Genomic DNA, 22,732 nt, shown 5'->3' on the forward strand with positions numbered 1-22,732 from the left:
ACCATACCTATACTTTGAAAGTTCTTAAATGGGGTTAAGGTGAAATTTAGAGCTTTCTTTCTGAATCAAGAGCAAGTTAACAGCTGCTGTTAACTCTTACATTGAGTTTCATGATGTATTTGAGAGCATTCATCGCAGGGGAAGGGAAGAGTGATAGGAAATATGAAGAATTCGATTCTTTCTCTTCTTCTTAGTTTGGACAAGCTCCCAGCCTTGCTGGATCTCACGTGCTTGACAGGGTCATAATATGCTGATCTGGGAATCCCTGGGAGGTATTAAGGGTTAATTATTATAAAGGGGGGGCATCAGTTTTCTCTATTGTGTGTGAACGTTAACTGATAAGGGATTTCTGCAAATGTGTCTAGGTAACTAAGACCTAGAGTCAAGTTCAAGAATTATAATGGCCGGTAAAAAACATCTTACTAAAACAGCTCCTGCTTTCTAAAATTTAATCCCTCTTCTTTTATTATTTATCACAGTTACGGGAGAAGAATGATTTTGAAAGGAAAACAGGATATGATCATGGAGAAAATAGTCTGTTGCTTTTGTCTGAAGCACAGACAGGATAAATATCCCCCCAGTTGCCCTGCAAGGAATAAGAATCCTTGAAAACCAGGGCGCCTGGGTGGCTCAGTCAGTTAAGCGTCTGCCTTCGGCTCAGGTCATGACCTCAGGGTCCTGGGATAGAGCCCTCCATCGGGCTCTCTGCTCAGCAGGGAGCCTGCTTCTCACTCTCTCTCTGCCTGCCGCTCCCCCTGCTTGTGCTCTCTCTCTCTCGCTGTCAAATAAATAAATAAAATCTTTTAAAAAAAAAAAGAATGCTAAAGATCAACTTTATTAAAAAAATAAAAGAATCCTTGAAAACTTGAAGGATAGGAGAGACCATGGATATAACGGTCTGTATACTGGTTAATCCAGAAACATGTGACCATTGAGGACTAGGGTAGGGTAGAGGTCACAAACCCGCTACCTGCAAGGGCCAGACAGGTGTGGGAGAAATGCTTCACTTCTGCAAATGCATATATTTTTTCTTATTTGCCTTGAAATAAGCAGTCATTTCTTTTCTTCTTCTTTTTTTTTTTTTTAGATTTTATCCATTTATTTTTTTGAGAGAGAACACAAATGGGGGAAGGGGCAAGAGAGACGGAGAAGCAGACCCCCTGCAGAGCAGCTCTGGTGTGGTGTAGGGCTCGATCCCAGGACCCTGAGACCATGACCTGAGTCTAAGGCAGATGCTTAACTGACTGAGCCACCCAGGTGCCCCTGCAGTCATTTCTATTGTGTGTGTACATTTTTCTGCTTTTGATAGAAACACAGGTACTTTAAATATCTCACTTTTACCTCTCAGATAAGAAAATTAATCATGCAAGAGTGATGAGAAAGGACAGCTTTCACTTGGCCTTAGTGTCGGGGAGTGGTAGGGAGTGGTGGGGACCGTGGCGAACTAAGCACGGGCCTTATCTAGAGGGAACAGCTGTGTCTTGGCCCTAGCTCACTGATGCCACCATGTGCAGGCTCCATATTGCTAGATCTGCAGCGTTTTCAAGAGAATCCTGGTAACCAGGGTTTTAAGGTAACATTTCCTGATCTGAAATGTTGGCAACTAATACAAAATTCTTCGAAGTGCTATGGCCAAGAATTTGACCTTGGAGGATGTAGAAGGCTGTGCTTACCACAACAGATGGGTGGTCGGTGTAGACACAGGGTCAATGACGAGACAGAGGAAGCTGACCAAGGATACGTAGCATTCTCCGCTCTGTGGGGGAAACCAAGTAAAGGTCAGGTTAAATGCAGCTGACAAAAATGGAGTCCTTTTTTCAATGGCAGAGAAAATTCTTCTCTTCGCAGCATATTATGAAATGCCAGTGTTCAAAACAGAGAGAAAAATAAAAGGGAAGCCAAAATAAAATAGCATCAACAAAGGTGGCGACTTTATCCATGAGAAACTAGATCCAAGTCTGAGCCAGCCAGCCTTCTATGTATGGAATAACTAAAGGCTGGTGGGGCCGGACTGCTAAGAACCACTGACATCCTCAAGATTGGGCCAGCACAATCATAATGCCGACAAATCAGACCAGGCCTGAGGCTTTGGCTTTCATCCACTCATAAATAGGAAGGAATTATAATTAAAAGAGCCCTGAACTACATCATTGTAGTAGGTGTGGCAATTTAACCTGTTTTATTAAAATTACTTGTATGTATAATAAACATGTCAATGGACTGTCCATCCATCATGTTGCCAACTTTTCCTCATCTAATTCCTCTGTATGTCCCTAAAGAAGCCCATTCAGTATTGAAGTAGAAGTATCCAAATCCTTGTGAATACAAACTTTCACAATATTGGAGCTGTTATCAAACCCTCCAGGCTACCAATTGCAAACTGGTTTCAGGACTAGAGGTGTCCCTCTGAGTCCTGCTCCCGAGATACAGGGACACCAACAGCGAGCGACGGAAAAGGTTGAGATGCTAGATCCATAGGACCTGGCTCCTGGTCTCAGTCCTGCACCGACCCTGCTTCCAAAGTGCTCACATGGCCGCCTGGGGAAGCCCACAGCGTGCCCCTTAGGCCTCTCCCCGCTTGACCTTCTAGCAGCCTCCGTCACCGGGGCCGCTTCCTCCTTCCATGATATGCCCGTCCCTCATGCTCTGCTGTCTTCTCTCTTATCTAGCGGGACTTTCTTCTTTCTCCTCTGTTTCCTCCTCACTCACCATACCCCTGGTGCTGAGGTTCCATGGGCCTCTTAGACCTTTCTCACTTGCTCTACTGGGAAATCACATCTCCCCATGGCTTCACTTACACCCATGCTGACTCCCCAGGTTTTATCCTCAGCTCCAACTCCAGCCAACCTGACAACTCTGCTTTGGCATCTCAGAGTTCCCGCCAGCCCAATCTGCCCAAAAGAGTAGTTTCGTCCCCCCAAAACCTGCTCCTCCCCTCAGTGATGGCACCACCATCTGCCCCGTTATACAAACCTCTGGTCATTCTTAACACCTCCCTCTCCCTTATTCCTCACCTCCGGTCCACCACCATATCCTGAATATTCTAATAATAAAATACATCTCCCAACAGTGCCTTTCTCACCATCTCCCTGCCTCTGCCTGGTTCAAGCCACCATTGTCTCTCAGCTGTCCACGGGCTCTGCCATGGTGTCCTCTCACCATATTGCCTCCTCCAAGCCGTTCTGTATCCAGCCCCTGTAGTGAGCTTTAAAAAACCCAAATGGGGGATGCCCAGGTGGCTTAGTCGGTTAGGCATCTGCTTTTGGCTCAGGTCATGATCCCAGGGTCCTGGGATCGAGTCCCACATCAGGCTCCCTGCTCAGTGGGGAGCCTGCTTCTCCCTCTGCCTGCCACTCCCCCTGCTTGTGTGCTCACTCTCTCTGACAAATAAATAAATAAAATATTTAAAATAAATAAATAACCCAATGGTATTATCGTATCACATCTTGCTAAAATTCTTTCTAGTAGCTTCCCATTACACTTGGGATAAAGTGTAAATTTCTTAGCATGGCCCTCAAGGTCCCACAGGACTCAGCTTCTGACTGTCAAACTGGCCTCAGTTCCATGCACTTGACCCTCAAGCCACACTGTCTTTCAGTTTTTTAAGTAGCCTAAATCCCCTTCTGGCCAGGGCCAGTTCTCTGCCTGGAAATCTGCCTCTACCACCACTCCTGACCTTGGTCTGGTCAGACCTTTCTCACCCTCCAGGACTCAGCTCAAGGCCACTTCCTCAGGGATGGTTTCTCTGAGGAAGCCTCATCTATATGCAGAGCTCCTCGTGCGACTTCTTTGTGCAATGCCTGGGTCTTCTGTCCCATTTACCAATGTGCTCGAGTGCCCAGAGCAGTGCCTGAAACAGAGCAGATGCTCTGTAGATCTTTGTTGAATAAATGAACATTAGCTGGGAATGACTTCCAGATATCTGCTCCTCTGGAATGTGTTCTGGTCACCCAGAATCCTGGCAACCTAGAGACAGTTAATAATTTAAAGTATTTATGATTTCATATTTATAAGTCCTAATGAGAATTTAGTCTTAGTGATCAATTTTTCTAAATTAAATTTGTCCTGAAAATAAGTGGAGAAGTAAGTTATCGGCCATTTTCAATGATATACAAGTTATCTCGTGGAGGCGGTTAGGAGAGACAAGTGATTTAAAAGTCACATGACCTGTGTTGCCGGAAGCAATTTGACGATCTATATCACCAACCTTAAATGTCTATAGGAACCTCAGAGCTGGCCGTGGGATGGTAAAAAGTACTCTCCTGCTCCTGACAGAGCTGTAAGTATGTATGATCCATTTGGAAAGCAATTTGGCCATCTCTAGAGCCATAAAGTTGTATTTCTGGTGCTTCTAGATGGTGCCTACCTAACTTCCTCACGATCTTCCCTGGACCACCCACCATTCGCAAACTGAGCACTCTTTACCTTGTTTTTTGTGACATTTATCATATCTGTAATTGTTTGTTCAATTATCTACTATCCCTCTTAGGTTCTAAACTCACGAAGGGTAGGGGCAGGACTGGCTTTATTTGTTTCTATATCCTTAGGACTCTATCTTATGCATTAAAATAAATAAATATTTGTTGAATACACTGAATAGAGAAAATCTTCCTGAATAAAAATAGCTCTCACTCCCTATACTGATATTAGCAGTTATCCTTCAAGGAGAGGTCACTACGTGCGCGACGCTGTTGAGTACGCTCTATGTGGCACGCTCACCTCAGCCCTCCTCCTACTGCCACAGGTGGAAATGGAGGCCCAGCATGCTTCAAAGTTAAGATCAACCAGCGAGTAAGTGGTTCATCAACACTTTTACTTACAACAGCCACAAACTGGAAAGAATCTTACATGTTATTTGAATAGAATATCTTACAGTTCCTAGGGTTCAGGTTTTCCAAAGGGGGCGTAGTCATAGAAAGAAGGGGTAGCATTTTCACAGTCCCACTTGGTTCAGTGTATACTATTGTGACGGTGCCCTTCACCTTTCATGGGGTACCCATGCTTGCATTCCAGCACTACTGGGGTTTGTGCTAAGTGTGTCAGTTAGGGGGAGGGGGCCGGACAGAGAAGGTGACATCTGGATGACGGGAGTGTTTCAGAGAGACAGGTGAACAGGTCCTGAGATGAGAGGGAGCCTTCAAGGGAGTGAGAGAAATTCAGTGATGAGACATGAGGCTGGAGACAGAAGCAGAGGCCAAGTTGAGAGGGCTTTTGGGTTTTACCCTGAGGCAGCAGGGCCCTGCAGTGATCCCTGCGGGTGTGGATGGGACAGGGTGGGACAGGGTGGAGGCACCAGTCTTGGCATCTGGAGAAGGTCCGGGTAGTCAGCTGGTAGATTAGTACTTGTGCTTAAAAGGTTGGCTAGAGATATAAGTGAGGAACTACATAGGGAACATGGAAAAGAATCTAAGAAAATTAAAAGAATTAAGATTTGGGGAAAATTAAAAGAATCTAAGATTTGGGGGCGCCTGGGTGGCTCAGTCGTTAGGCGTCTGCCTTCGGCTCAGGTCATGATCCCGGGGTCCTGGGATGGAGCCCCGCATCGGGCTCCCTTCTCCGCGGGAAGCCTGCTTCTCCCTCTCTGTGCTCTTCCCTGCTTGTGCGCTCTCTCTCTCTCTCGAATAAATAAATAAAATCTTAAAAAAAATTTTTTTAAAAAGAATCTAAGTTTTGACGTCTGGACCTCTGGATAGCACTGCTTCAGAACCTGAAAGAAAACCTCTGCTTTCTGCTAATTCCTTCTTCATGCTGCCACTTAGCCCCCTCAAACGGGTTGTTTGCTGTTTGAGACATCTAAGCTGACGCGATTCTTCAGTTTAAGACAGTGGTCAGATCTGTCCTACTATTCTGGAAAATGTTAGCTCAGGCTAAAAGTTACCAGGTATGTTACCCTAAACGTGGGGTTTTGTAGCTTCAAGTGCCCTGTTCCAAGGCCCACACGTGACTAATGGCCTGTAGAATATTGTGGCCGTTTTATCTTTGTTTCATCCAGTGTAGTATCTAGAGGAGGAATTTCACAACTTGAAGACACAGAGGACTATTACAAAGAAAACGAGAAAATAGCTGTCTTCTTCTGTATTTCCCTTGCTGGCTGCTTCTCTTCTTGATGCCCACACCAATGTGATCCAGCAGGCCGTTCAACATCTTCACTTTTTCTCCTAACTCCTTTTACCTCTTATGAAGTATCTGCTTGTCTGTGATCAGTACCTCTGGCTACATATTGAATCACCTGGAGAATTTGAGGGAAAAAAAAAAAAAACAGATGCCTGGCCCCTTCCTAAGACATTCAGGGTCTCTGGAGATGGGGTGTAAGCATCTGTAGTTTCTAGAAGTCCCCCTGCGACCTAGTACAGGTTATCTATTGCTCTTTGGCTGCATAATCTCCCCCGCACTTGGTAGCTCCGAACAAGAGTGATGTTTTATTTCTCACAATTCCATGGCTTGCTGGAGTGTTCCTTCAGCTGGCCTTGCCTGGGTTCACTTTTGGAACTGAATGTAGGTGGGGGTCGGCTGGGGGCTGAGCTCAGCCAGGACACCTGGGCCTCCCTCCCCTGGGGGTCCTTCATCCTGGGCTTCTTCAGGGCGGAATCTGGGGTGGGGGGGTGTCTCGTGCTTTGCTTTGACTGCTAGAATTGGGCAGCAGTAATATCATCTGGCGTCCTCTTTTGTTTCTTAGACGGCTGTCAGAAGGCCTTCACGCCCTGAAGAAATTTAATCATTTTGACTCTTCACAATAATTCGTTTGCCTAATTGTCACGTTTTAGATAGGATTACGGACAGAAGGGTCCAGGAAGCTAAGTACAAGACTTAGCCTTGGCAACACAACATTGATTCCGACCTTTTTTCTTTTTCTCTAGATACACATCTTCAGGCACATCAGCTTAGAGAGCCTTCCTCATTCTTCTGTTTTAAAATGTCTCGTCAACCTAGGAAACACAATTTACTCATTCATTCCCAAATAATTATCGAATGCCTATTATGTGCAAGGCCCTGTGCTGGGGGTACAGCCACATCCTTTTGAGGAAACAAGAGAATCCTGAGGTCATGATTCTTATTTTCAGTGGTTTATATCTCTTGTATCTGTTGACAGCAAAGGACATTGAAAAGTCAAAAGAACGATTGCTTGGTAATTCCAGAGGATTGCCAAGGAGACCTACTTCAGGGGAGCTATGAGATGTACAGGGCCATTGAACCAGCCTGGGGAGGAGATCCAGGGACCCCTCTTTAGGCAGGGACATTTGATCTGAGCCTTAAAGGATGAGTTTACATTAACTAAAAATTGCCCTGGATTTTTCATTCTCCTTTCTTTTCCAGACTTCTCATCTCTCTCTTTGCCTTCCCCAACCACCTGGGTGAGGCTGTAATCATTTACAAGCTGCTAACAAAGAGCTCCTTGAGAGAAGATCATACTGCTTGCGGTTTCCTCCAACCCAGGACAAGAAACTTCCTAAAGGACAAATCGCTCTCTTTTTCTTGAATCAGAATCAGAGAAAGCTCTATCCATCACAGCCCCAGCTTAGCAAACCTTGGTTTTTTGTCTTTGCAGCAACTCAAGCATCCGAACCTCGTGAACCTTATCGAAGTCTTCAGAAGGAAACGGAAGCTTCACCTGGTGTTTGAGTACTGTGACCACACGGTTCTCCACGAGTTGGACAGACACCAAAGGGGGTTAGTGATCATTCCTTATGCACAAAACACAGGAGCAAACCCCGGGATTTGCGAGGGAAGATGAGAAGTGGCCCTTTTGCAGACCCGCCAAGAGCAGGCAATGTTTGCACGGCTGGGCCTGACGGCAGAAGGGTTACTGAAAAGGTTGGGAAAGAAATCATAACTCATCATGTTCACGAAGAAACAGCAGCATAATTAGGCTGAACTTGACTTCTTTGTTATGTTATCTGGGTTTCTGAGAAAGAAAAGGAAGGCTATTGGTTAGTTGCGCCTGATTAGGGAAGGGCAAGGACTTGGAGATTGAAAGCAGGAGTCCAAAGACAACAACCAAGAGGAGGTTTCAGGCTAGAACAAACGTGGCGTTTCACCCGGGGCGATCCGGGAGTCTGGTCTGCTGTATCAGTCAGGAATTCCTTGGTGACAAGGGACAAGAGCCCACGGAGGCCAGCGTAGGTGAAGGACTGTGACGGTGGCTGTGACTGGGAAGGATGGGGAGATTATGGAGGCCCTGATGATCTTATCACACATCCCTCTGCAGCATAGGCAGCTGCTTTGTGTGCATTACAAGAAGCCTTGGTGAGCAGGCAGAGCCTTTGTCTGCAAAAAAAATGGGGGTGTGTGCCCTTTCCTCTGGTTGAAGGTAGCCCCTTGCCAGAGTGAGCAGGGCGCAGGCTGGATTTCAGTGCCCACCCACTTCTCCTTGGCTGGATGTTTTGTTTTGTTTTGTTTTTAAATGAGGTTTTTTTTTTTTTTAAAGATTTTATTTATTTATTCATGAGAGACAGGGAGAGAGAGAGAGAGAGAAGCAGAGGGAGAAGCAGGCTCCCAAGGAGCAGGGAGCCCGATGCGGGACTCGATCCCAGCACCCTGGGATCATGACCTGAGCTGAAGGCAGACGCTTAACCATCTGAGCCACCCAGGCGCCCTTGGCTGGATGTTTTAAAGGCAGAGTACCATCGGTGGTGGATTTTTTTCTCTCTCAACTCTCCTCTATGCTGGCTTCATTTTGCCTTGCAGATGAATCTTATAAGGTGGATGTGGGAGGGTATGTGTATGTGGCACGTGACGGAAGGGAAAAATTTGAACTAGGAAGCCTGGCTGCAGGCTTTTATCAACCTATGTAGCCACTCGAGAGGAAAGTCCTAGAAGAAGGTAGCATCTCCTTATATAAAGTCCAGTGGAAAACTCTGCCTCAGGGCAGGTGATGCAGCTGTCCCTGGAGCCAATCCCTGTGGCCAGATGGAGAGGCTAGAATGATGAGCAGACCCTGGAAGATAAAATGCAAAGTGGGTCAGTCAAAGATGACTTCCTGGAGGAAGTGGCCTTTGAGTTGAATGGTGAGGAGACTTAAAACAAGTGAGCAGCGAAGGATATCTCATCCTCTCCTTTTGCTGGGCTCCTGGGAGCCCCGCTTTGGCCAGGGACAATATGCAGAGTGGCGTTGGGTATCAGAGTGGTGGCGTGCCACCCCATTCCGTCTCACATTCACACTCCGGTGACTGGAGGCCACGGGTCTTTCAACAATGCCTTCAAGCCCTGGCTGAGAGCTTGCCGTTTGCCATGTGGGGGTACTTAGGTGATCAGCCGTGATTTCCAGGCAAATGGGATTAAAGTGGCTTGTGGTTTGTAAGTGACCACGGCACAGGCTTTTGGTGTTAATTCACACAGCCAAAGAGAGCCAAGAGAACAGACACCTCCCTTCAGAAAGTCACTGATACGGAGAAATTGTGTTCAAGGGAGAAAACATTTAGTATGTTGATATTTGCTATTTTGACAGCTTGCAACTAACACTTCGATTAAACCTATTAGTATGAAAATAAAAAAAAAAAACCTATTAGTATGAATTAGTCCTGGCTATGTGGTACTAGGGAGATGTTGCAGGGCGTTTGGTTAGTCATGTTAGATTGAGTCACTTGGAAGCACGCATTAGTGGGGGGCTGAAAGCAAGTGGGAGTCAGTTCTTTTTTGGCACAGAGTTTGCGCAGAAGGAAAAAAGGGCGGGACGAGGCGTGATCAGAGTTTGGAAAGCAGATTTTTTTTTTTTTTAACTCCACTGGCTAGAATATGTTATATATGTTCCAGGAAATAGACAAAATAAGATTTAAATTCTAAGCCAGATGATATTTATTTATTTTGAAGTTTAAAGACTTTTTTGTTAGTTTATGTTTTATTTTATTTAAGATTTTATTTATTTATTTGACAGAGAAAGGAACAGCGAGAGAGTGAACATAAGCAGGGGGAGTGGGAGCGACTGAGCCACCCAGGCGCCCCTGTTAGTTTGTTTCAAAAATAAAAGTCACCGGGGACACCGAAATGGCTCAGTCTCTTAAGCGTCTGCCTTCGATTCAGGTCATGATCCCGGGGTCCTGGGATGGAGCCCCGAATCAGGCTCCCTGCTCAGTGGGGAGTCTGCTTCTCCCTCTGCCCCTCCCCCTGCTCGTACTTTCTCTCTCTCAAATAAAAAAGCCAAAAAAACAAAACAAAACAAAAAAAATATAAGTTACTTTCCATTATGCTGAATATTTGGCAATACTCCAATCTATTTTAAATGCTATTTCAAATTTTTGCTTGTCATCGTTAAGGAATAAATGTCGTTAAACTGTATCAACCAATGATTTTGAAATTCATAGGAACATCTTCTTTTTCAGCTGAGGAATCTCATACTATAAAGTAACACTTTGTAAGCACATTCCCAGTAAAAGTGGGTCGGCATCCCATGTGTGACCTTTGGCAAGATGCTTCCAGGCATTCTCACCTGTGAAAATGAGAGTTTAGGACCGGGGTAGAGTTGAAGGGGACTTGCAGGTCTGTGATGCTGTGACTTGTTGATCTGATAGCCTAGAGGTCAGAAGACTGCTGTTCTCCTTCAGTCTCATGTGTGATCGGTGCAACAATGTCAACAAAGGAGAATGTGTAATGCCGCTGTTTTCCCAGCCTGGGCTCAGGTGGGGTCCTCCTTAGGGTGTGGTACGCTTGCCCCGAGAATATCCTATGATCACTTTATTCTGAGTACAGATTTCTAAAATGCAAAGTGGATCATGCCAGTCCTCTACATAAAATCTTGTAATTGCTCCCCAAAACTTATGGATGTGGTCCTAGCAGGGGACATAAGATTTCAGTCTCTCTACAGCCCCATTTCTCATCAGTTTGCCACATAAAACATGACACTGCCCCCACAGAACCCTTTGCATTCTGAGCTTCACTCAGGACATGCCGTTTTCTCAGTCTGCACCGCCTTTCCTTCTCTACTCTGCCTAGCAAACTCCTGCTTGTCCTTCAGCTACAGCTCACATATGACCCCCTGTGTGGGAACTATTTTAGCTGACACTGAAGAGAGTCAGGAGTTCCTTTCTCTAGCGTCCATCACGTCTTCTGGGACTGTTTCTATTACATACCCCATTTGCAAGGGAGACTATAAAACCTTCAAGGGCAAGGGCTGGCCTTCCTCCCCTGTGTATCCCCAGTGTCTTCTAGCTTAATTCTTGGCACTTGCTACACCCCTAAAACTTGTTTTGGAATGACCAAAGTTAGCAAACCAATAAATTGATACTTACCAAATGGTTTTGAAGAAGGGTAATGCTAACAGTGTTTTGATGATTTTTCATTTTAAGATAGTTACTTTGATTAAAAATTCAAAAACCTACTATTGTCAAAGGAAATTATCAGTACATTGCTGGAGCAACCTGTCCAGAGGGCAGTTTGGCATTGTGTGTTAAAAGCCTTAGAGAGGGGCGCTGGAGCAACCTGTCCAGAGGGCAGTTTGGCATTGTGTGTTAAAAGCCTTAGAGAGGGGCGCCTGGGTGGCTCAGTCCGTTAAGCATCTGCCTTCAGCTCAGGTCCTGATCTCTGGGTCCTGGGTTGGAGCCCTGTGCGTCAGGCTCCCTGCTCAGCGGGAAGCCTGCTTCTCTCTCAGTCTCGCTCTGCCCCTCCCCACTGCTCGTTCTCTCCCTCTTTCAAATAAATAAAATCTTTAAAAAAATAAAAAATACATAAAAATGAAAATAAAAGCCTTAAGAGACATTATCTTAGACCAAGCAATTCTACTTCTAACAATTTACCATAAAAGTAATTGAGTACATGCATAAAGGTTTAGTTATAAAAGTGTTTGTTAAAGGATTTATGGGTTTTTTTTTAATTTTTAAAAATTTTTAAAGTAAGCTCTGCACCCAACCAGGGGCCTGAACTCACGACCCTGAGATCGAGAGTTGCCTGCTCCACTGACTGAGTCAGCCAGGCACAGTGTTAAAGGATTTTTTTTTTTTAAGATTTTATTTATTTATTTGACAGAGACAGAGACAGCGAGAGAAGGAACACAAGCAGGGGTGTGGGAGAGGGAGAAGCAGGCTTCCCGCCGAGCAAGGAGCCCGATGTGGGACTCGATCCCAGGACCCTGGGATCATGACCTGAGCCGAAGGCAGACGCTTAACGACTGAGCCACCCAGGCACCCCAGTGTTAAAGGATTTTATAGTGAAAACATTGGAAACAACGGAAATGTCCAATAATAGAGGATGGTTAAGTAAATTATGGTATGTCTTTACAATGGAATACAGTGGGGCTACTAAGAATCATGCTTATAGATAAAACATACGTAGAAACAGAAAAATGTTCATGAGTGGTTGCAAAATGAAGAAAAATGCTATAATAAAAATACATATTAATTTTTATAGAATTTATATATAGATAGAAAAAAGGAAAATAATACCCTATTAATGTTTTAATAGTGATACTTTGAGGTATGATTGTTATATATATTTTTTTAAGATTTTATTTAATTGAGAGAGAGCAAGAGAGCAAGCGAGAGAGAGAGAGAGAGAGAGCACAAGCAGAGGGGAGGGGCAGAGGGAGACACAGACTCCCCATTGAGCAGGGAGCCTGATGTGGGGCTCCACCCCAGGACCCCGGGATCATGACATGAGCCAAAGGCAGACGCTTACCTGACTGAGCCACCCAGGTGCCCTTTATTTTTTTTATAATATTTCCTCCATGTTCCATTTGTCACTATGGTAATTTTTAATCCGTAAAATCATAAAAATAATTCTTGCCAAATCAGACTCAAAGACCTGTCTCTACTTTGAATCTGAAATGGATGTTAATTCATCTCCTTATTATCACATTTGTAACTTCTCGGAAATACTTTTGGAGAAGATTCAAATTCATGTTGCAATCAACAAGCAAGTTTGTGCCACAAGATATGTATCCTGCTACAGTGGCCTAAATACATATCCCTTACAATCCGCAGTGCTGGGCTCATGTTGTTTATATTTGCCCTCAAAACAAATGTATTACCATTCCTTATCTTCTGCAGAACTTAATGTACATCGTACTTATTATTCTTTCAACTGTTGGTCTCTCCTCTGTCAAAGTTTGGTAAACAACTAGTTTCCATACTCCCTTACTTTTCTACCCTTCTGTAAGTGCAACCAGACACAATACTTCACTGATTCTTTTCCATTACCACTGGGTCCACCTCTGACTCTCATATAGTTGGTGCAAAGAACATCTGGTGGGAAAAGGTTATTACTGCAAGTTTTTAGTTTCTGTCCGTGGAATTCCACAACTTTTATAAAACACTTAAAATCTCTCTTTTTTAGATTGAAAGTGATATATTGTTTGTTCCAATAATGTCTCAAGCAACACAGAAACATAGAAATAAATAAAATTAACAGGTTGAGAATTATTTTCTAATTATTTTTCTTTGCATGTCTGTATTTAAACAGATTGTATTCTACATCATGTAGTTATGCATTTTTTAAAGTGTATTCAGGAGCTGTCTCCCGATTCAAACATACCTACTTTTATATTTTTAAAATGGCTGCATGGCATTCCATGGTACAAATATACCACAGTTTCTTTATTTAACCCCCCACTGATAAATTTTTCTTTATCACTAACAAGACTATAGTGAACAATCACTTGCATAAAGATTTCCATAGGATAAATTCCCAAGAACATATTATTTCTCTGGGAGCTTGGCCAGTCCTTCCTTCCCCGTCTTTGTTGTAGCCTTGTGGAGAAGTGAATGTTGATTGTTTGTCTTCTTGGACTGTCTCAAGTATTAGAAGAGCAGTAGCAGGAAGGATGGCTGAAGTGCTGAGAATGCCAGAAAGAGACCTCTATTTTCTCTTCATCATCTCTCCCATCTCTCATGTACCTGAAGACGTTTTTAAAAATCAGTTTGATCTCTTCATTATCACACAGCAGTTGTTTATGTTTCTCTCATTTCAATTTTATAATTAGGGGCGCCTGGGTGGCTCAGTTGGTTAAGCGACTGCCTTCGCCTCAGGTCATGATCCTGGAGTCCAGGGATCGAGTCCCGCATCGGGCTCCCTGCTCGGCGGGGAGTCTGCTTCTCCCTCTGACCCTCTTCCCTCTCGTGCTCTGTCTCTCATTCTCTCTCTCTCAAATAAATAAATAAAATCTTTAAAAAAAATTTTATAATTAGGACATTAGGGTCACAGTATAAGCTTCCCCCAAAGTGTTCGAAAGGAGAGACAGAAGATTGCTTTCGGAGAGTTATTTTGTGGAACCATCAGGGCAGAGGTAACCTTACATCAGGCAAAGCCACCTCAAAGAAATAAAATGGCTGCCGGGCTTGTCAGATTGGACTGATTGTATATGTTTTATCTAATGTCAAATCCCTCCTAATTTGGGGATGGGTGTAAGTAAGCAAGCTCAGGCTAGTGACAACAACCAGTCAGATTGCCTACTTTCCCTCATCTCGAGATCCTTGACTGACCAAGCAGCATTCTGATTGTAACTTGACTTTGTTTGGGCAGTGGTCTACAAGGAAAGCATAAGCCGGTACTCAGAATTTGAACATGCATGCAGACTCTTCCAAAGCTTTTGTTGGTTAAATACTTTCATATTTATTTGAGACGGTGTAAGGCAGAGGGCATGGTGATGACAACTGTCAACATGCCTGCTCTTGTGTCACGCTCGCTGTTCCAGTGTGGGTGGGTTGTTTTCAGCGCCTGGAACACCATTACCACATGGCATCTCCCTTCCCGTCCCCCGTCCTCCTGGAGATTCCCAGCGCTTCCCGCTTGGGTGGCAGGCGTCCAGTGTTCACTGTTTCAAGTCATCTTCTTTTATAGTTACCTCTTTTTGGGGGGGTGCATCCTTCAGGGGCTTCGTCAGAGTATGAGAGGTTTCAAAAAAGAAACAGAGATTTGAGACCTTGCCCTAAAAAGTCTTTTATAGTCTCTTCACATTTGATGGATATTTTGTTTGGGTAGGGGTTTGTATGTTTGTTTTTGGTAGAAAATAATATCCCTTCAAAATTTTGAAGGCATTTTTTTAAGTGCCTTCTATCTTCCAGGAAGTCTGTTGCCAATCTATTTTCTGCTCCTTTGTGAAGTCCTGTTTCTTTATTTCCAGAAGCTTGGGGAACCCTCTCTTTGTTCACAGAATTCTGAATTATGAAAATCTTGGGCCTTACTTTACCTCCCTGTGTTGGCACTTGGTGAGCTCCTTCTGTCCGAGAGGGAATTTTGAATTGTTGTGTTCCTGATTCCCTGTCCTTTGGTTTCTCTATTTTCTTGTTCTGCGCCTTCGATGATTTGGATTCTGGACTCTGACTGGTCCTCTTGTTTTTGTTTTGTTTTGTTTTGTTTGTTTGTGAGTAAAGCAACAGGAATTTATTAAGTGAAGATACAGAAAAAGCTCTCGAGAGTGAGAGGGGTCCCGACAGGGTTGAGACAAGGTTGCCAACGAGGGCCTTTAGGGTTGGTCTTTTATAGAAAGCTAACCAGGGAACTCGAATCCTTTTAACATCTCTATTGATAACACCTTCAATGGCTTACTTCCTTTCTAGGGGCTGGTTATTCGTTGTTGGTCACAAGTGATTATCATAAAGCCCCCCACCCCCGCAAGCCTAGGGCAGGGAGGGTCCTCCGCCCCGGGTCCTCTTGCTTTTCTAGAGTATCTTGTTCTTATTTCGTGGATGCAACAGCTTTCCTTTTCTCCCTGAAGATATTAATGTTTTTCTTTTTTTTAATGTTCTCTTCACTCTCTATGGTTTCTCTTTTAAGTTGCTTTTTTCTGTTTGTTTTCGTTGCTGTCTTTCTCATTTGAGGCTTTTCTTGGGCCTCATATAGTCTCTGGTTGTGTGCCCATGGTTAAGAGTGGGGTGCTGTTGGAAGCTCTGGGCTTCACTGTGGGGTTATCTGGCTGGTTCATTTGCTGCGGAACCCCAATGTTAGAATTTTCAGATCTTTCCTCCTGAGCTTCCCCCCAAAAAGTCTTCCAATATTTTCCTCGGACAGTAAAGTCTGGCTGCCTGCTTTGTCAGAAGCCAGTGAGGGAAGAAGGCTGGGGAGCCCCAGCATTCAGCAGTTAGTATGTACATAATCATTTAATCCTCTGTTTTTGGAACAGTATCCACGATCTCGGCTGTACCAAATGTCCTCTATTTTACGCTCTCCAAAAACAAAACTCCAGCCTTCTACTAGGTAGGGGGAAGAGTGCTCCCTGTTGGAATAGAATAGGGGAAAGGATCTAGGGATTTGATAGTTTCCAAAACAGATTTTCCAACTCCTTCCCTCCCACTGCCACAGAATCTTGGCTGCCAGTTTCTGCACCTTTGCAGAATTCTTTGGGATAAATTGGTTGGTCTTCCATTTTCCCCTCTTCGGGCTTAGATTTTAGCATTCCAGGATCTGTTGTCAGTTTTCATTCATCTACCTGTTTTCCAGATTCCAAAATGTGTCGCTATTATCTCTTCTCCTGTTTTCTCTGGCCATTTTTGTCTTGAAAAAAAAAAAAAAATCTCAGTGTAGTTATCAGGTTTAGAGAGGGAGTGCAATTAGATGGGTTTGTTTAACCCACCATCTTATCTTAATCCAGAAGTCCTTTGAAACACTTTCTTCAGTTGGCTCCGGTGACACCGTTTTCCTGAGTGTTGCCCTGCTTTCCTCCCTGCTCAACCCCAGTCTCTTGCTAAATCCCTCTCTGCTTTCTGACTTCTACCTGTTGTAGGGCCTCAGGACGTTGACCTTCTCTTCTCTTTCTGTATTCACTCCTTAAGTGGCTTCACCCAGTCCCTTGGCTCCAAATGCCATCCATATGCTCATGCTTCCCAAATTTGTATTTCCAGTCTGACCTTCCTTGTGAATTCAGAACTGCCTACCCAGAATATCCTTTGGATGTCCAATAAGCAGCTCAATATATCCACCCTTCCCTCCTCAAAACCAGCTCTTCCCTCAGCATTCTCCTCAGGAAAGGGCCCCACCATGGACCAGCTTCTTAAGCTAAAACCTTGGCATGATTCCTTGATTCCTCTCTGTCTCTCATATCCAATCTCAGAAAGTCCTGAAGACTGTCCTTTTAAAATATAGCCCAAACCTGGCCACTTCTCACTGCTATAACCATACTTTAGATGTTGACTTAAGCAGAGAAGCTTCCTGGAGCATCCTACCTAAGAACGCACCCCTTCCAGCCCAGCACCCTCTGTACATATGTGTATATCCAATTCCAACCCAACACCCCTGAACAGATTCCATTTTTCTCCCCTCCCGTATTTGTACTCCCTTCTCCGACAATGAAAAACTTGGCTCCTATCATCATCCACTAAAAAGGATCTTAGAGATAGAGCCTGAGGCCCTGGCATTTCAGAGAAGGAACAGAGTAATAAAGAAGTGAAGTGAGTAACTAACTCAGGATGACACGAGGGGGTTTTGATGTTTGAGGATCGTGTCATAATGTGCTCAGCTTTAGACGAGCATTACTAATATGCTGTTACAATTTACTTTTACAGGGCACCTGGGTGGCTCAGTTGGTTGGGCGATTGCCTTTGGCTTGGGTCATGATCCTGGGGTCCCAGGATCGAGTCCCATGTCGGGCTCCCTACTCGGCGGGGAGTCTGCTTCTTCCTCTGACCCTCTTTCCTCTTGTGCTCTCTCTCTCTCATTCTCTCTCTCTCAAATAAATAAATAAAATCTTAAAAAAAAACCAATTTACTTTTACATGCTCCTTTTGCATGATTTCTTTTGGGAAATGTTTTTAGGGACTAAAGTGGCCTGGTACTGATAACCTTAATATTTAAGTCATTAAATAATCAGAATACGTCCCATTTTTTTCTGGACAAAAAGTGGAGGCGGGGGAGAGGGAAGCATTTTCCATAGAAGGTCCTCTTCTTAGTTGTGTTTTTCTAGGCCTTCTTTCTAAACAGGTGAGTTTTCCTAGCATTGTACCTCTGTGGCGCTAGGACAAGGAGAGAATTTGGAGAGAAGCGACTTCAAGCCAAGGGACATGGTTCTGGTCCAGAAACGTCCCAGCTCTTCTTCCTGGCAGTGACCTCTTCATTTCCTCCACGTTGGCCCATCCTCTGATCTTCTTGAGAGGATTTCCTGAACATCTGGTCTGTGACAACAGTGGTCTTGGGGCCCCTCCCAGAGACTAGAAGTGACTTGTTCTGGTCACCTTAACACAACTACTCGAGAGTTTGCTCCCTGGTTTACTTATTAGTTCTGGCTGAGGACCATAACACCATTGTTTAATGTTTGATTCATAAAAACAGTAAGTCCTGCTGGTGGGTGCAGGGCCCTAAAAATAAACGTGCTCTCTCTGTAGTCATTTCACTCATTGCCCAATATATTTTTTAAACGCTCCCAGAAGAGGCACCTTTTCCTAATTCGCGTGAAGGATCTGCTGGGGCTGTTGGTTGCCCCAGTTGGCTAAGCCGAGCGTCAGGGGAGAAGTGCCGGGGGCAGTGGGACCGTGTTTAGACGCCGTGGTAGAGGACGAGGCAGAGAGACGGGGAGCGGGCGCAGCTAGCCGCCAGAGAGAAGCCATGTGGGGAAAGAACCGAGATGCCTGTGTGGGGTTTTAGCCATTATTCACTTTTGTTCTGCGGTATGCAAGGTCAGCCTCCTCCCCATCGGCAGTAAAATCTCCATTACCTAAAAAAAAATGCTGCCTGGGGAGTGTGGAGAAACCATGTGCCCACGCATGAAAGATGAATTCTGTCTCAAGGCATCAGTTTGGGGCAACTTGAAGAAAAAAAAAAAAAAGAGCAACACCTTTTATGCTGTATGTGAACTAACTTTCCATCAACGAAAAGCTCTTTGTAGAAATGGAGCTCAAGTTAGCAGGCAGGTTTCCAGGGGCGTCACAGATGATTGAGGTAGGTGGTCATAAATACTTGCGGAAACCGCTGTGACTCTTCATGGTCCCTTCCTGTAGAAGGAGATATTGCTCTGGCCCTTCCTTGCGCTCCCGAGAACCCAACAGTGTGCTGAGCCCCTGCTCTTTACACTCCATGACTTAGATGCTCTGTGAGTTAGAGGACTGGATGTGTCACTAGTTAAGCCTGTCTTACTTTCTTTTTTTTTCTTCTTTTGAGCTGAATTCCATGGCTACACTAAAGAATGTGTTTTTGTTGCTTCTTTATTTTTATTAGGGTACCAGAACATCTTGTGAAGAGCATAACTTGGCAGACATTGCAAGCTGTAAATTTTTGCCATAAACACGATGTAAGTCTCATGATCATCCTTGAAAAATCAGAAGGCTGCCCATTAAACTGAGGTAGAGCCTTTGTACAAAATTTATATCCTACTTTTGTGGATATGCTTTTTCACGTGTCTTCCGAAGCCTGGTGGGGGGCCATAGAGGCTAAAAACGCCAACCTAGCCATTCTTTCTTCTTCAGGTTACATAAAAGATGTGTTTTTTTTGTGATTTTAAGAAAGTAGTTATAGATGTATATTGATGAGACGCGACTCAGATTTAAAGGAGAATCCCATTCGCTTGGAGTCTGCTTCGGTTTGGCACCCTGACAACGCTCTGAAGTCTGGGGGGGGACCCCAGGGGGCTCATGCCTGTTGAGTCGCAGTAGGCGGAGTCCCAAGCGCCATGCACAAATGCTGGTGTTTGTGTCTGTGAGATATGAGTGCCAAGGCTGGAGCAGAGCAGCCCGTGGACACCTCTGATACTCCTGGCCAGAGCCAAGGGTGGGGGGGCATGGGGGGGGGCTGCCCAGGAGGTGGGTGGGAAGGTGCCAGGAAGGTGGCTCCTCCCTCCAGAACAACAATGCCCACTCCCCACACACAGAGGCCGGATGCCAATATTAGACCTTCATTTTGGCCACCGGGGCAAGTTGCCCGCACTATGTCATCTCATCTACTGCCTGGGTCAATTTTGCTGGTGGGTGCTGAAGCCCCTGCCGTGGGCTGTTCTGGGTGATGTCTTCCTGAAGCTGCCTTCCTAGAAGTAGAAAATAAGCAAGTTGCCAGTCCTTCTCCTGAGTGAGCCTCCACCTAGCCTAAGGCTACGATCCTGTCAAAATGCATGGATCCCAGGGAGTGTGGACACCTTATCTTGCTATTTATAGCAAGTGAGGGTTAGCACTTTCCTGGAAGCAGGTTTTAGGATGAGGGGAGCAAGAGGGACCTCATAAAGGTCCCGGCGAGGAAAATCAGAGACACTGAAGACAGATACAGCGCATACCACTGTTTCCTGGAGAGTTCCCAAAGCTCTGGTCGGCCCCACGTACTGATGTGGGGAGGGTGTAGGAACTTGTGAAGAGTTCTCAGAACAGAATAGGAACACATTCTTGCCTACGAGTCCTTCTGACCATCTGTCATCATGATATTCATGGGTGTACCCATTTAGAGAAATATGCGAAGCCAGTGGTAGAGGAATGGTGATCTCGGGGCCATTAATTGCTGAGAACCAGATAGATAGTAATAGAATAATTCAGAAATTGTCCTTCCCCCAAATTTTCCAGAATAATAAAAACCCATGGGGAAACACTGACACTGATCTCTCACCCTGAACGTCCTTTGGAGGGAGAACCAGGCCAGGCCCAAGAAGAACCTCTGTCCTCTCTCCAAATTCTAGAAAGTCAAGAATACCCCAGGGTTTCAGCTGCAAGCCAAAGAGGGTCTCTCAGATTGCAGCGGGATCCAACATTCTTCTCCCGAGAGGAAAAGGCTTGGAAGAAGTGAGGATTATTAGGAACCCCGAACGGGATTTTGACTCAAACGTTGTTTTTATGTAATCTTTAATTAGGTTGTTGATTTGTGCTTTGCCAAGAGAATTGTTATTTAATAAGAAAATCATGTGAAGATTCAAAAGCTCTCTTCTAACATTAGCCTGTTAAACAATGTCAGCTGTGGTTTGGAAACCACAGGTGATTTGAGTCTGAATTAGGGCGTGGGGGCCACGTCCCGCAGGGGTGGATGGAGCTCTAAGAACTCTGGTGTGTGGGACGGAGCTGACATCTAGCGACTCTCCCCAGAGGTTAAGCGCTGCCTACCCTTGTTTATCTTGTCAGGACGAATGTCAAGAGCTGGAAGGGAGGTCTCTTGGCAAGCTCCCGTTCCCGCCCTTCTCTTTCCTCGCTTATCTCAGCAGACCCAGGGCTTGTCCTGTTTACCAGGCGGACTGTGTTCTGTTCTCAGTTAAACGACTGAACTGTGAATTCTGCTTATGCATCAACTTGCAGCTCCAGCAGGCATGATGCAGGCCTCACCCAGAGCCTTTTAACATTTTCCCTTTCCTCTAGGGTTGCCAGATTATGTGTAGGGCACCCAGTTAAATTTGAATTTCGAATAAACAGTCATAACTTTTTGGTATAAGTATGTCCCAAAGACTTCATGGGGTGTATACTTATACTAAAAACTTATTTGTTGTTTATCTGGCTACCCTACCTTTCGTTTTTCCTTTCTTCCTTTTTGGTCCTTTTGGGCCCTTTAGGAATTTGGGATGATTCAGGCCATAATGAGTATGGTACTAGATTTATTTTAGGCTGCTATTTTGCAGCCTTTTATCTAAAAGGCTGGTCAGAGGTTTTAATGATTTCTCAAATGTTTGCTAAATATTCATGTGTTATATTTATCCCATATATTATAGTTGCTCCTTGATAATCTGTTTTTGTTTTTATTGTTATGACTAGTGCATACATAGAGATGTGAAGCCAGAAAATATCCTCATCACAAAACATTCAGTGATTAAGCTCTGTGACTTTGGATTTGCTCGGCTTTTGAGTGAGTATTGATGTTTCCTTAAGTAATTGTAAAAGACAGAAAGATTCTTTATATGAGAAAGGCTCTAAATGCTATAGAAAGCTTGTTTTTATATATTTTGGGCTTGAGCTTGCCCTAAATTACAATTCTTTAATTGCTGAAAACATGTAGATACATATAGTGTTTTAAAAATGTATGCTATATGTAGATTATACCACAGTAAAGTGGTTATTAAAAACTACGTTAGTCTCGTGGTCTCTTTTTTTTTTTTTGGATAAAATAGTACTTCGGAGAAATTCTGTTTTAGGAGAGTGGGTTTCAACTCTGGCTGCAGATTAGAATCATCTGGGGAACTGTAAGTTGTAACTATAAAACTATACGGATACCTCCCCAGGCTCTCCCCCAGAATTTCTGGTCTCATTGGACTGAGATGGGACCCAATCATTCGTAATTTAACAAATACTATATTCCGACTGATTTGAATGTGCAACCAGTATTGAGAACCATTGATTTAGAAAAGCTACAAGATGGGGCACCAGCTTGATTTTTTTAGGTCTTCCCCCTGCCAGTTTGGATTCCAGTCTTCCATTGTTGTCTCTGTTTTCCATGTGCCATCGCTGACCAGCTGGACCAAGTGACTACTACACAGAATATGTGGCCACCAGGTGGTACCGCTCCCCAGAACTCTTGGTGGGGGACACGCAGTATGGCCCCCCAGTAGATGTTTGGGCAGTTGGCTGTGTCTTTGCTGAGCTGCTGTCAGGGGTGCCTCTGTGGCCAGGAAAATCAGATGTGGATCAGCTCTATCTGATTAGGAAGACCTTGGGTAAGTGGTGTTTTTGTCACACCTTTTGGGAAACTGAATAGTTTTACCCATGTCAATACCAGACAGAGCCAAGTTCCCAGTCTCATTCAGTGCCCTTTACAGTTATGAAGGAGGGTCCTCTAGAAGCCTTATTTAAATAATTCCATTAAAGGTGTGCCTGGCTGGCTCAGTCAGTAGAACATGTGACTCTTGATCTCAGGGTCATGAGTTTGAGCCCCGAGTTGGGCATAGAGATTACTTAAAAAAAAAAAAGTGTCCACCTTTGTTTTAATAA

The 22,732-nt window shown here is 44.5% G+C and overlaps 1 protein-coding gene across 7 annotated transcripts in view; it reads left to right on the forward strand.

Annotated features, from left to right (window-relative positions):
- The window catches only part of CDKL1 (cyclin dependent kinase like 1), a 58,185-nt gene that overhangs the window by 24,512 nt on the left and 10,941 nt on the right, over positions 1–22,732 (forward strand). For all 7 annotated transcript variants that reach the window (XM_027569997.2, XM_027569998.2, XM_027569996.2 and 4 more), the window contains exons 3-6: positions 7,547–7,668; positions 19,068–19,140; positions 21,563–21,653; positions 22,258–22,458. In XM_027569997.2, coding sequence (XP_027425798.1) covers positions 7,547–7,668; positions 19,068–19,140; positions 21,563–21,653; positions 22,258–22,458 — 487 coding nt within the window. The remainder of the gene's footprint in view (positions 1–7,546; positions 7,669–19,067; positions 19,141–21,562; positions 21,654–22,257; positions 22,459–22,732) is intronic.

This window comes from Zalophus californianus, chromosome 6, assembly GCF_009762305.2.
Source record: "Zalophus californianus isolate mZalCal1 chromosome 6, mZalCal1.pri.v2, whole genome shotgun sequence".
Taxonomy (NCBI): Eukaryota; Metazoa; Chordata; class Mammalia; order Carnivora; family Otariidae; genus Zalophus; species Zalophus californianus.